This window comes from Cynocephalus volans, chromosome 9 (genome assembly GCF_027409185.1).
Source record: "Cynocephalus volans isolate mCynVol1 chromosome 9, mCynVol1.pri, whole genome shotgun sequence".
Classification (NCBI taxonomy): domain Eukaryota; kingdom Metazoa; phylum Chordata; class Mammalia; order Dermoptera; family Cynocephalidae; genus Cynocephalus; species Cynocephalus volans.
In genome coordinates this window covers 125,610,059-125,624,968 of record NC_084468.1, presented here as the reverse complement: position 1 = coordinate 125,624,968, position 14,910 = coordinate 125,610,059, and the positions used below count along the sequence as shown (strand labels likewise).

At 34.3% G+C, this 14,910-nt stretch overlaps 1 protein-coding gene across 4 annotated transcripts in view; it reads left to right on the top strand.

The window, feature by feature from the left end:
- Positions 1-14,910, top strand: part of INPP4B (inositol polyphosphate-4-phosphatase type II B) — a 349,938-nt gene that overhangs the window by 249,458 nt on the left and 85,570 nt on the right. For all 4 annotated transcript variants that reach the window (XM_063108552.1, XM_063108553.1, XM_063108554.1 and 1 more), the window contains 5 exons: positions 4,038-4,210; positions 5,314-5,437; positions 6,499-6,616; positions 9,511-9,651; positions 12,170-12,267. In XM_063108552.1, the coding sequence (XP_062964622.1) occupies positions 4,038-4,210; positions 5,314-5,437; positions 6,499-6,616; positions 9,511-9,651; positions 12,170-12,267 (654 nt within the window). The remainder of the gene's footprint in view (positions 1-4,037; positions 4,211-5,313; positions 5,438-6,498; positions 6,617-9,510; positions 9,652-12,169; positions 12,268-14,910) is intronic.

Below are 14,910 nucleotides of genomic sequence, written 5' to 3'. Positions count from 1 at the left end.
TTAATTATCCTTTCAACCATTTTGGTTTATTTCATCTTCTCAACTGCGCCATAAAATAAATAGGTGACAGTGGACGTGGTACAATAGTGATTATGATTCTTTTTATTGTTCCCTATAACTCTTTCAAGGTCTTACTTGGTCAGTGACCACTCACATCATTCGTGATGATGCTTATGCTTTTGAGCTGAGAAGATCATATCATTTCAGGCACTGCTTTATAATTGATTTTTCAGTGTGCATCCATTCATATTACTGTGTTTGTCATCCTACTGTTAATTTATTTATATATTAATGGAATGTCACACAGTCCAGAATTTATATATGACATTTGTCAGGGATTTGATTTCCAAATAAACTGAAATAAGAATATAAAGTGTTTCTATATCATGCCAAAATCATTGATGCATGTTAGAAATCTAGACATACAAATAGCATGGATGGTTTCAATTTTGCATCTTATTTTTTTGAATAAGATGTCAAAAACTTAATTTTCTCATATTTATCTATATCTTTAAAAACTTTTGTTTTATTTGTTGTAACATAACTCATTCAATTAAAACTTACTGAGTACTATATGTGCTAGGTGCTGTGCTAAATTCTGGGGATTCAGTGAATAAAAATATATATTTTTTTCCTTCTTGAGCTCCCTTTCTTGCAGAGGAAAAATAACAATGCATGAGAAGTCCTAAAACAGTAAGGGCAGAAAGCTGTGGGTACGAAAGGAAGTAAATTCAACCCAAATTTCTAGGAACAAGAAAGGGAAGTAGGTAGGAAATCAAGGAAGACTTTCTGGAGAAGAGAAATCCTGAATTGAGTTTGCAGAGAAGATAAAGGGTTTGTTAGAAAGATCAGGAGAGAAAGAGTATTTAGGAGAGGAAATGGGATTTGCAAAGATGCTGTAATGAGAGAGCGGGACAGGTTTGGGGAAATACGTTGCTCCATTCACCTGGAACTCAAGACTGCAAATGAAGTTCTGAGAGATGACATTGAATGAGTGGGCAGAGGACAGATAATGGAGGATCTTCCTGAGTTTGTGCTTTATTCTAAATGCTTTGGTGTTTTTTAAATATTTGAAGTAAAGAGGATAGAGTGAGTGATAGAACGGGGTTCAAACTGATTCTAACATCCTGCTAACAGCACTATTTTTTTTTTTTTTTGATAAAGTTCAGCACTCATTCATGACAAAGACCCTCTATAAGTTAGGTATACAGGGAAAATATCTCAACATAATTAAAGCCATATATGCCAAACCCACTGCCAATATCATCCTGAATGGGGAAAAGCTGAAAGCTTTTCCTTTAAGAACAGGAACTAGACAAGGATGCCCACTCTCACCACTCCTATTCAACATAGTGTTGGAAGTACTAGCCAGAGCAATCAGAGAAGAGAAGGAAATAAAGGGCATCCATATTGGAAAAGATGAAGTCAAACTGTCCCTGTTTGCAGATGACATGATCCTATATATCGAAAAGACTAAAGCCTCTACAGGAAAATCTCTTGGAGTTGATAAATGATTTCAGCACAGTAGCGGGATACAAAATCAACACACAAACATCAGTAGCATTACTTTTCTCCAATAGTGAACATGCAGAACGAGAAATCAAGAAAGCCTGCCCATTTACAATAGCCACCAAAAAAATAAAATACTTAGGAATTGAGTTAACCAAGGAGGTGAAAAATCTCTATCATGAGAACTACAAACCACTGCTGAGAGAAATTAGAGAGGATACAAGAAGATGGAAAGATATCCCATGCTCTTGGATTGGAAGAATCAACATAGTGAAAATGTCCATACTACCCAAAGTGATATACAAATTCAATGCAATCCCCATCAAAATCCCAAAGACATTTTTCTCAGAAATGGAAAACACTATCCAGACATTTATATGGAACAATAAAAGACCACGCATAGCCAAAGCAATGCTGAGCAAAAAAAATAAAGCTGGAGGCATAACACTACCTGACTTTAAGCTATACTACAAAGCTATAATAACCAAAACAGTATGGTACTGGCATAAAAACAGACACACTGACCAATGGAATAGAATAGAGAATCCAGAAATCAACCCACACACTTACTGCCAGCTGATCTTTGACAAAGGCACCAAGCCTATTCACTGGGGAAGGGACTGCCTGTTCAGCAAATGGTGCTGGGATAACTGGATATCCATATGCAGGAGAATGAAACTAGATCCATACCTCTCACCGTATACTAAAATCAACTCAAAATGGATTAAGGATTTAAATATACACCCTGATCCTTATAAAAAATAAAATAAAATAAAATAAAAAAATAAAAAAATAAAAAATAAAAAATAAAATAAATAAATAAATAAATAAATAAATAAATAAATATACACCCTGAAACAATAAAACTTCTTAAAGAAAACATAGGAGAAACACTTCAGGAAATAGGACTGGGCACAGACTTCATGAATACGACCCCAAAAGCACGGGCAACCAAAGGAAAAATAAACAAATGGGATTATATCAAACTAAAAAGCTTCTGCACAGCAAAAGAAACAATTAAAAGAGTTAAAAGACAACCAACAGAGTGGGAGAAAATATTTTCAAAATATACATCTGACAAAGGATTAATATCCAGAATATATAAGGAACTCAAACAACTTTACAAGAAGAAAACAAGCAACCCAATTAAAAAATGGGCAAAAGAGATAAGTAGGCATTTCTCTAAGGAAGATATACAAATGGCCAACAGACATATGAAAAAATGCTCAATATCACTCAGCATCCGGGAAATGCAAATCAAAACCACATTGAGATACCATCTAACCCCAGTTAGGATGGCTAAAATCCAAAAGACCCTGAACGATAAATGCTGGCGAGGTTGCGGAGAAAAAGGAACTCTCATACATTGTTGGTGGGACTGCAAAATGGTGCAGCCTCTATGGAAAATGGTATGGAGGTTCCTCAAACAATTGCAGATAGATCTACCATACGACCCAGCTATCCCACTGCTGGGAATATACTCAGAGGAATGGAAATCATCAAGTCGAAGGTATACCTGTTTCCCAATGTTCATCCAGCACTCTTTACAACAGCCAAGAGTTGGAACCAGCCCAAATGTCCATCATCAGATGAGTGGATACGGAAAATGTGGTACATCTACACAATGGAATACTACTCAGCTATAAAAACGAATGAAATACTGCCATTTGCAACAACATGGATGGACCTTGAGAGAATTATATTAAGTGAAACGAGTCAGGCACAGAAAGAGAAATACCACATGTTCTCACTTATTGGTGGGAGCTAAAAATTAATAAATAATTTCACACACACACACACACACACACACAAACACACAAAACCGGGGGGGGGGAGAAGATATAACAACCACAACTACTTGAAGTTGATACGACAAGCAAACAGAAAGGACATTGTTGGGGGGGAGGGAGAAGGGAGGGAGGTTTTGGTGATGGGGAGCAATAATCAGCCACAATGTATATCGACAAAATAAAACTTAAAAAAAATTAAATAAATAAATAAATAAATAAAAGAATAAAAGCACTATTTTGAAGGGATTGGAGTGCAGTGTGATTGGAGGAAGGGAGATCAGTTAAGGAGTGGAGTAGGAAGTTGTCCAAGGAGCCTAATAAGTGATGGTGGGGGAGGGGAAGATGAGTGTTTGATGGGCTATTACAGTAGTAGAACTAATTTAATAATCACGTAAATGTGAAAACTATAGAAGGAGAAGCCCAGTAAATCTTTTTTACAGCATGGGAAGAGTTTGGTGGCACCACTCACTAAGATACAGGCAGTGCCCAGATTAGAGATGAGAGCAGAAAGGAGTTCTTCTATGAATATGTGAAATACATCCAGGTGGAGAGATCCAGTGGGGCACTGGCTATAGACATCGGAGTTAAGGGGAGAGGTTTGAATTGGAGCTCTTCAAATCCAATCTTTGTGAGTCCTTAATAGTATGTATAACTTCACTGAAAAAAGAAATAAATTGGCTCAAAATTCCAAGATCTTCTTTCATCTATCCCACTGTTCTTACACCCCCCTCCCCCCAGAGGACTGGTATGAACAGTTGTATCCCCTCATCCTTACCCTGAAGGACTGCATGGGAGAAGTGGTGAACCGAGCCAAGCAGTCCCTGACGTTCGTGCTGCTTCAGGAACTCGCATACAGCTTGCCCCAGTGTTTGATGCTGACTCTAAGGAGAGACATCGTCTTCAGTCAAGCAGTAGGTGCCTGTTGTTGTTGTTAGGACAGCCCAGTGCTGCATTGTTAACATCCTATCCTTGATGAGGAAGTTAGAGTTCTTCTTTTGACAGTTCTATTTTTAAAGAGATCTTTTTCTTAAAGTTTTGATACCCGATTTTTCTTATTTACAATAAATATGGGCTGAATATCAAATGGAAACAGTTTGTATGAGACTTTAAATATTTCTTTCTGAAAAGAGATGGCCAAGTTTCTGAAATGTACAGCGTAAGGGAAGGGACTGCTGCCTTGTGCTGCAGGTAAGCAGCTAGGACTGGGAAAAGGGATCTGTTTGACACCCCTCGTTGATACAGCTTCCCCATGAATCCTGGGACAGGATTCACAATGATCTCTTAATTTGTTTGTAAAATAATTCACAGGGCAGTAAGGCCTAAGTAGGAGGTTTGACAGGTTCCCCTCCTTTGCCTACACCCAGCACTTTTGATGATGCTGAGGCCAGACTCCATCGCAGTAGCTATGCTGGTGCCTTCCTCCTCCCCACCTGCCTCTACCCACATGGTGCAGATTTATAGAAAGAGCACAGGAAGGGAAAGAGACAGAAGGCCTCTCTTTCTAAACATTATGGGGAGTATTTTAACCAAATTGTTCCTTTCCCGCACCATTTCATGGTTGGACCAGTGGCAAACCAGGAGTCAGGCCTTATGCTCTGCCTTATACATGTTTCTTCGCTGTGTCATTTCAATGACTCTGAAAGGAGTACTAGTGTCTCTATTATACATGTGCAAAAAATAATATAAAGAAGAAGAATTGGAGGTGTGAAATAAGTTTTTATGGGTTCACTGTTAGCAATGGTAGACATAAGATTTGAAGACACATCAACCTGACTCCAAAGTACATGTTCTTTCCCATTTTGCAGTACAGCCTCCCCCAAGACTTTTACACACCACCTTGCTAGATCAAAGGCTGTCAACTTGCTTTAATATGTATATTTTAATAGCTGTAGTTTTGTTACACATACTTGATAAATTTTAATTAAACCTGTGAAGCTTCAAAAGTCTTAAAATATTTTAAAATTAAACTGTTAAGTTCACTGACCCTAGTAAATTTCTTTAACTTTTTCTTTAGCTTGCTGGATTGGTCTGTGGTTTTATCATCAAATTACATACAAGTTTGCATGACCCTGGCTTCCTACAGCAGCTTCACACGGTGGGGTTGATAGTACAGTATGAAGGACTGCTAAGTACATACAGTGAGTATTGCTTTAGTACATGTTAAAATTATATTCCAATTCATAAGGATATTTAACCCATAAATATTTCAGGTAAACGTAAAAATGAGACATAAACCTTTGTTGCACCAAGTATTGGAGAAATAAAGTAGCTTCTAGTTTTTTGCATTTGTTCACCTTGTAACTTACTTTTGCTTCCAGTTATGTTTTGAAAATAGAATTATGAATTATTTCAGAGTGGACTCCTGAGCAGCCATCTGGCTTTTTTAGTATAAAAGACTCTTTGCCACCAGTTCCAATGACTGAATTTGAAAGTCTCAACCCTCCAATGTCAAGAACTGCACTATTCAATACAGTAGCCTCATGTGGCTATTGAGCACTTGAAATGTGTCTGTACAAATCAATATGTACTAGATGCACACACCAGATTTCAAAGACTAGTGAAAAATAACTTTGTATTAATACTTAATAGTTTTGTATTGATTTACAGTCAAAAATGGTATTTTTTAATATATTGGGCTAAGTAAAATATATTGTTTAAATTAATTTCACCTTTTTACATTTTATTGTTTAAAAATATGACTACCAGGAAAATTAAAATTACATATGTGGCTCACTTTGTATTTCCACTGGATAGCACTGATCTAGAAACTTAATTTTCTCCCCCCAGGCTTTATTTGTCAGTGTATGAAGATGTAAAACTAGCATGAGCCAGGGTCAGTGATCATCAATTTAGCCATCTCTGTTATTTCTAGAAACCAAATATCCTTCCTGACAATGGATAGAAATCTGTATGATAATTTGTTAAATAAAGTGGTTAAAACCTCTCTCTAGCCTCCCAGCAAATATGTACAATCTTCCTTCCCTCAAAGGATACATTGACTTCTGGAGTCCATTGAAATGGTTCTTATTTCACAGATGAAAACCTTCACCCTCTGAGGAGAAGCATTTAAAATAAATTTACTTCATTCAGAAACTCATTCACTAAAATGTTAGAACAAATTCCAGCAGGGAAGTATAGGGGCTAGTGACATTTGATTCAAATAGCATGTTTGTAACTAGGCACGTTTTCCTTTGTGTAGGTGATGAAATCGGAATGCTAGAAGACATGGCAGTTGGCATTTCAGATCTGAAGAAAGTAGCATTTAGAATAATTGAAGCCAAATCCCGTGATGTCTTGCCAGTTATAACAGGAAGGCGGTAAGTGGGGCCCAGTTTCTACAGACCAAGCTCTGTTAGACATGTGTGTTAATTCCTGACAAAGAATTCAGATTTGGTTTGGGAATTTTTCTTTTGTTCTCTTTCCCTTTTGGGTGTGATATAAATATAGGTGATTTGACAGGGGAATGTCTTAAGAAACTCGTGGAAGTCTCACAAACGTTTGGTAAATTTTAGTTAGGTGAGTACGATAATGATCTCCCATGAAATATGAGAAATTCAAAATAATGGTGTGAATAGGAAGCACATTTTTATCTTTATTACTGTCAAGTCTAAAGCTCTGGATGTTTTTACTTTTGCGGGAATCATTCGGTTAATAGCGTCATAATTCTTGAGATGACTTGAAATTAAATTTGGATAAAAGCAGCAACATTCTAGGAGAGATATATTCCTATGTCGGGGGCCTGTTCTACCATTTTTCTTAATTATTTTTGACAATTTACCTCTCAGACTGTGAGATTTCCCAGAAGGATTTTAAATATAGCTTTGAAGTCAGTGTATGATGGGCAAAATATCAGAAATAATTTTAAAAAGTGATGTTATGTTGAATAGGCCTCCAACAGAAAAATGATGCCCTATGTACTAAGTCATTTTAATCAGAAATCCTCCAAATTTCAACTATTCTGGTGTTAGTTAAAATTTGAAAGGTTTAAAAAAAATAAAAGAAAATAGTAAAAGTTGAAATATTTTCAGGTCACAATGAAAACATACATGTACAAAAGGGAGAGCTTTTTACTCTCTCACTTTTCTCTCACTTTTTCTCTCACTTTTCATGTTAGAGAGAAATGGGAAAGAAACTTGTAATCAGAGTATATATTAAAAAATTACAACTCAATAATAATGAGACAAAAAAAATCTAACTTTTTAAAAATGGGCAAAAAGTTTGAATAGATATTTCACCAAATAAAGATACACGAATGGCTTATGAGTGCATGAAAATATATTCATCATCATTAGTCGTCAGCAGAATAAAATTAAAACCACAATTAAATGCCAATTCATTCATGCTAGAATCATCATAATCAAATAATAACAAGGTAATTTCTTAATTAGATAATAGCAAGTGTTGATGAGGATGTGGAAAACCTGGACACCTCATATACTGCTGATGGGAGTGTAAGATGGTACAGACACTTTAAAACAGTTTCTTAAAAAAAGTTAAGTATAAAATTACCATATGACTCTTAAGTATATACCCAAGAGAAATTGAAACATATGTCCACAGAAAAGCTTATACCTGAATGTTCATAGCAGCATTGCTCATAATAGTCAAAATCATGAAATAATCCAAGTGTCCATCAACTAATGAATGCACAGACAAAATGTTCTGCATCTATACAATAGAATGCTATTCATCAATAAAAAGGAACAAACTAATGGCACATGCTACTACACAGATGACTACAAAAACATTTTGTTAAGTGAAAAAAGCCAGACAGAAAATACCATGTATTGTATGAATCCATTTATATGAAATATGCAGGAGAGTAAAATCTGGAGAGATGTAATAGAGCAGCTTCCTGGGGCTGGCAGTGGGAATAGGATTGACTGCAAACAGGCAAGAGAGATCTTTTTAAGGTGAACAAAATGTTCTGGAACTGGATTATGGTCATGGTTGGGCAGTTCTGTAAATTTGCTCAAACTCTAAATTATATACTTAAAATGCATGAGTTTATGTAAATTATATCTTAATAAGCTGATAAAAAGTTATCACAAAGAAACTATATAATGTGATTCACCTTCAGAGCAACTTTTAAACATGAACTGACTCATTGATGCTTCTCATATTCTTGAAAGACTTAAAATAAATATCAGCCCTCTGTTAGCCAGACTATTGTAAAGGGCACTGAGAGCAATTAAACAAAGAAAAATAATGTGTCCATTCATTTGAGGGTAATACTAACATCCCTGCTTGCTGGATTCATGGTATTCTCCAGTTTTCTAGTTTATAGCTAGGAAAAATCAGTCTCTGAGTCAATCATTCATAGTTTATCAATAATATTATACTAGGAAAAATTAAAAATATTTTAACAAAGAGACGCACTCTTTGCCCTGTGCTTTTTTCCTCAGTACATTTGTTACAGCCCCACCAGTCTTTATAGTTCTGGAAACACATGGATTTTTCTAATTTCTGGGCAAAACTCTCTACTTAATTCACACGCCATCAGAAGATGCCAGGTTTCTAAATATATAATCAGCTATTCTTGTTTACCATATTTTATGAATTCTAATTTAAATTTTCAATATTAAACATTAGGGGTAATTTTTAATAGAAATTTCAAATGAACAATGCTTCCGTGATATGCTAATGTTACAAAATGATCAGGACTACCAAAGGTTACACCTTAAATAATTAAACCATTACATTTCCATCAGGCCATCACAAACAGGGAAGTTCATCAATAACCACAACAATCAGGCCATGCCCCAAAAATATTATAAGTTATTTTGTTTGTTAGGCTTCACTATATTGAAAAATCTATCATTAAATTATTTTTCTTATTCTTGGGCCTGACTGAATTTTAAAAATAATTAAACCAAGAAAAAAATATTGAGGTTATCTATGCACATGGCCCTGAGAATATAGAAATGGACTAAATATTTTTCCTTCCCTAAAGGAGCTTAGTGTAATGTAGAGAAATCATACATGTAAGCAAATCCTGACAATTCTTTATGCCAGGTAATCTAATAATGAAATGAGTGAATGATTCTTGAATGAATCAATGACAGAAAATAAGCAAAATAGGAACACAGTGGCCAAAAACTTAAATTAGTGCTATATTATTCCAACTCTTTTATTGTTTCTTTCCAATTAAAATAACATAAACCAAGTGAAATAAGTAATGCTCCTTCTCTTTGTATTCCTCTTTCTTCAGTGAACATTATGTGGTAGAGGTCAAGCTTCCAGCTAGAATGTTTGAGTTGCTACCTCTACAGATTAAAGAAGGACAGTTGCTTCATGTGTATCCAGTACTTTTTAATGTTGGAATCAATGAACAGCAAACTCTTGCTGAGAGGTAAGATTCAGGTATAAGATTGGTACTTCCGTTTTCCTTTTTTTTTTGTTTTTAGAGTATGCTGAAAAATTGCACATGTTTCTGCATATAGAGCTTAGATCTGTGTGTCACATTTCCTTTTAATTTATACCAAGTTGTTTGATATAGCAAGATAATATTCATATTTAAGGAATCCTGCACCAAATCAAATTTAAATGTGTCAAAAACACTGAGGAAAATGTTGATGTCAATACCACCAAGTATTCACACGGATTAACTTTCTTGATATTTCCAAATACTTACGTGTATATCAATTTTAGAATTTTTTATGTTTATATATATATCAACATTGTAAACTCAGTTAATTGTGTCAAAATTTTTTTGATCTAAAACACAGTTTATTTTTCCCTTTTTTACTTATTGCAATAGTTATTATTGGGTAATGTTAGTACATCTTTTTATAATGACTTGCTTAGTCAAAACAACAAACGAGTCACTCTCAAAAAACACTTTTCTGAGCAGAGTAGACATATTTTTATATCTTACATGGTTCACATGTAGATAACAGTTAAAGTTCATAGAATACATTTTTAAGAGATTTTATAGAAAGAAGTTATCATCTTGCTGTAAGGCCTGGCTAGAGAAGTTCCCCCACAGGCAGAATTTTGGAGAATTTGATAGTCTTTGGCATTTAAAATGCTTTCTTGTCTATAATTCAATCTCCAAATGTCTCCTTTCCTCATAGGTGAAAGTTTAAAATTGCCTAGCATATATCTTGCCATGACTTGTTAAGTATATTTTAGGTCTTTATTAATGATTTTTACTAACCTAGAAATACTGCTCCAGTAGAGTTTTTTGAATTTCAGTGATGGTCAAGACGCTTGTTGGTATCTGTTATTTTCAAACTATTTCTCTTTCTCTCCCTCTTACCTAAAAGATATTTCCTGGACAACAGTTTTTTCTAATTCTTATTTTCCAGTTACAAAGTAGATGACAAAGCTTTGTATTACATGTTTAATTTCAAACTGTGTAGAAGCTTTTAATCTCTTTTCTTATAGTATGCAAAACCAGAATATAATTTTATTCTCTGTATTGTACAACATGTTTTCTTTGATAATTAAGCACTTTTGAAAATCAGCATCTAAAATCAGATTATATTCCATTTATTTATCTATATTTGTCTCACAGCAAATTCAGTGTTTGAGGTGAATGATAATTCTGAACATAAATTATAAACCTGGGAGAAAAAAGAAGCAGCACTCTAAATTGTCTCTTCTTTGATACACTAGAGTAGAGAATGTTTTGGATTTGAATTAATAAATTAAAGCCTGTAAGTGTGATCTTGAGAGAGCTGAGAGACTTCCATTTGCAGACTTTTCAAGGACTAGTTAGCATTGTATTTTCAAGGCTTCCAGATTGGACTAATTTGCATCATTCATGTCATTATGACTGTTTTAGATGTCAGTCACTTTATTTAAAAGGTGTCCCTTCCTTCCTTTCCATCTCTCTTGCATATTAAAAAATGCATATTTTTTTTCAAAATGCGTTTTTTTTTGTTTGTTTTTTTTTTCACACCTGGAAGCTATACGGGACAACCAAGGCTTGAAAAGCAGGCAAAATGGCAAAGTAGGGAAAAACACTGAGAGAAGCAGAAAGGCTGAATTTGAATAGCACTCTGGTATCAACCAACTATTGATGTGAGCAAATCACTTCTCTCTGCTCTGAACCTAATTTTTGCTGATTCTGAATTTTGAGTCTTAACAGGCAATATCTACATGCTAGATATGCTATGTAACCTAGGTGTAATATTCTACTGTATGTGTAGGCCAAATCAAAACATATGTTATACATGACCATTCTTAAATAAGTCAATAATAATTGTTAGTCAGCTTGGGCTACTAAAACAAAATACCATATACTGGGCAGCTTAAACAACAGAAATTTATTTCTTACAGTTCGGGAGGCTGAGAAGTCCAGGATCAAGGTCTGGCCAGTTTGATTCCTCATGAGGGCTCTTTTCCTGGCTTGCAGCCTCCCTGTGTGCTCACATGACCTCTTCTTTGTGCGAGTATAGAGAAAGAGGGAACTCTCTAGTATCTCTTTTTGTAAGGACACTAATCCTATAAAATCAGGGCTTCACTCTTGTAACTTCATTTAACCTTAATTACTTCTTTAGAGGATCCATCTTTAAATACAGCCGCATTGGGGGTTAGGGCTTCAATATAAGAATTTGAGGAGGTCACGAACATTCAGCCCGTAACACTAATATTACCCCAGCAAGGAAGACATTATGTTTAGTGAAATAAGAAAGGTACAGAAAGATAAATACTGCACATTCTCACTCATATGTGGGAGTTTACAGAAAAAAAAGTTGAGCTTATGGAATATGTTGGAAATCACCATTGTGCAATGTACCTTAAAAAATGAGAGACTCCTTCCTTAGGAAATTATTGCCATTGATTTAAAACTATAAAGTAAAAAGTGTTACTTTCTGGTGCTATTTTATAACCCATAACAGTTTTCGTTTTTCTGTTTTTAGATTTGGAGATGTCTCCTTGCAAGAATGTATTAATCAAGAAAATTTTGAACTCCTGAAAGAATATTACAAGATATTTTTGGAAAAAATGCCACCTGATTGTAAGTATGTGAGTTACAGAAAACAACAATAATAATGTCTTGATTATAAATCTCTAGGAGAGGTCGGACATAGAGGTCAATGAACTAAGAAGCTTGGAATGTGGATGTGAGAGTGACTTTGAGGTTATTGTAACCAGAAAGACTGATTCCCAAGGTGGCATGGCTGACACCTGCCTCGTTACCTTGATTGCACTTGAGTGTGTCCTGCTGCTCGTGCCAGAACATAAATTTCAGTGCCACTGGAAAATGCCCAAAATTAAAACCATAAAACTTATACTTAGAAATTTGAATTGAGTCCAATAAAAATCTTACATAATTATTAACCATACAGAAGACTTTAATAAAGATTGATCTCCATTTATAAGATACATCAGACATAGCACCCATATATAGAAGACATCAAAATATAAGGTATGCAAGGTAATATTCAGTAATATAAACAAAGGAACTAAATTATTGAACATACTTATTGCAGAAAAGTTTTATGCAGAAAAGTTAAGGCATCTAAGACTATAGAAATGTATTTTACATTTTCAGAGTTTTTTTTTTTTTAACCATTATTTAGTTCTACAGGGTTTTCTTCCCACAATATTAAGCACATAACATCGGAGCAGTCCAGAATCAGAGAATCAAGAACGTATTTGGAGTTCATCAATAAATAGTATAATATATTGAGATATTGAGATATTCACCATGATAAGAAATTAGATTTTAATGAAGTAGGAAATAATGTAATATTTTCAACCAAAAGATGTAATCTAAGTCTACCTGTCATCTAATCACAGGCAATTTGTTCACTGATTTATATTCTGATACTCAGTTTGAAATATCTTCGGTTGAAGAGTGTTCAAGTTTTTATGTTGATATTGTATCAAAATACTGCAATAACGCATGCATGTCCATGTGCGGATAGTTAAAAATTTTTACTTGCAGTTTTTATATTATGATTTTATATTATTTTATTTTATAACAAATATTATGTTTGCTGAAATGAAATTAAGTACATGAATATTCTTTGGCATCCAGGATACTTTGAATTTTAAATTTGTTAATTACCTGAAAAGTTAATAACATAAGTAGAACTATTTTGCTTTAATAATTAATAAGAAAATAATTTGTTATCACTTGGATGTTGGTGGTTATTTTGTTTCTTACATGTTGTGTATAATTTGGAATTCTCAGAATTTTTATCAACAACCTGATAAAAATTCTATTTCTGTTTATATCAGTTCTTGCAAAGTGTATGTGGTCCTCAGACCAGCAGCATCAGCATCAACAGCGAACTTGTTAGTAATGCACAGTCTCAGGCCCCACGCGGATCTTCTTAACTCGCCCTGAATTTTTGTTTTAATAAGCCTTCTAGGTGATTTCTGATCCATACTAATATCTGAGAACCAATGATATGCCATCATTGCTCAAAACATATATGATATTTAAAAGTAGGTTGTATGCAAAGTCTGTGAAGGTTTTCAATACTGTGCTCAAAACAATCATGTCACCTGAAAAAGAAATATGTATAAGTACTTGTTGAGATATGAAATACAAAATAATTCTCCATTCAGGTAACTTACATAGGAATGTAAGTTTAAAAAATTTTAAGAACATGAGACCTTCTATAATATGTTGCCCAATAAATATAGCCAAGTGTTTTTAAAGCTTGTAAATATATTTCACTCCTTGAAAACAGGATAAGCTTTTGCATCGAGCCAATTGCATTTCATTATCTTAATATACTGAATTTTTCCTGTTATCTTGTTTCTTTATTTTTGAGATAACCCTACCATAGATTTGGCCCAGAATGGAGCTGTAGTATGGCTGTGGTTATGCTTTGGAATAAAAGCATAGCCTAATCTATCCAATTGTACTGATATATGTGGGGTCATTACTCTTGTAAACATATTGCAACTCAAAGCGTGATTTGGGTTGCACTTGCACTCTATACAGGAAAAAAAATCGTAAAGCTTTCTTAAGAGTGTGCATAGAGGTTAGGCTATTTGCTAATGAGGAATGAACTATTGTGCTGGGCCATATCCATAATCAATATAATCTATTATTTTTTTTCACAGTGAAATGAAAGGATAATTGTGTCAATAGGTTAATTCTCTAACATATGAGGGTACCTCAGAAAGTTGGTGGATAATACGGATCTTTCCATGCTTTTTTTGAAGTACCCCCACATTACTTTCACTTATTAATCTATTATGGATGTTATGCTGACTGTTACCTTACTACCCTGTTTTAAAATGATTCATGATCATGATTTATGAATTAAATAGTTGAGTGTATGAATTAAACAGTTGAATTCTACATGTTTTGGGAGTAAAAAAATGTCCTTCCTTCCCCTAGGATTCCTTTAGCCTTAAAGGATGTCCCCTACTTTTTTGTTATCAGGACTTAATGATAATCCATTTTAACCTATATGTTGACTCTTGGTCAGATAGCTCTCATCTTTTTACTCTTCTCATATAGAAATTTTATAGACTAAAAAAGTTATTTAATTCTGATATATATTTATATATATACGTAGCAGTTTCAATTGGTAGTCTCAATTCAGCAATCTACAAACATGGAATAGTTTTATTTCAGTAACTGCTATCGGCTTTACTGAGCACTCACCCTTTAGGAGTTAGCAATTGGGAGCCG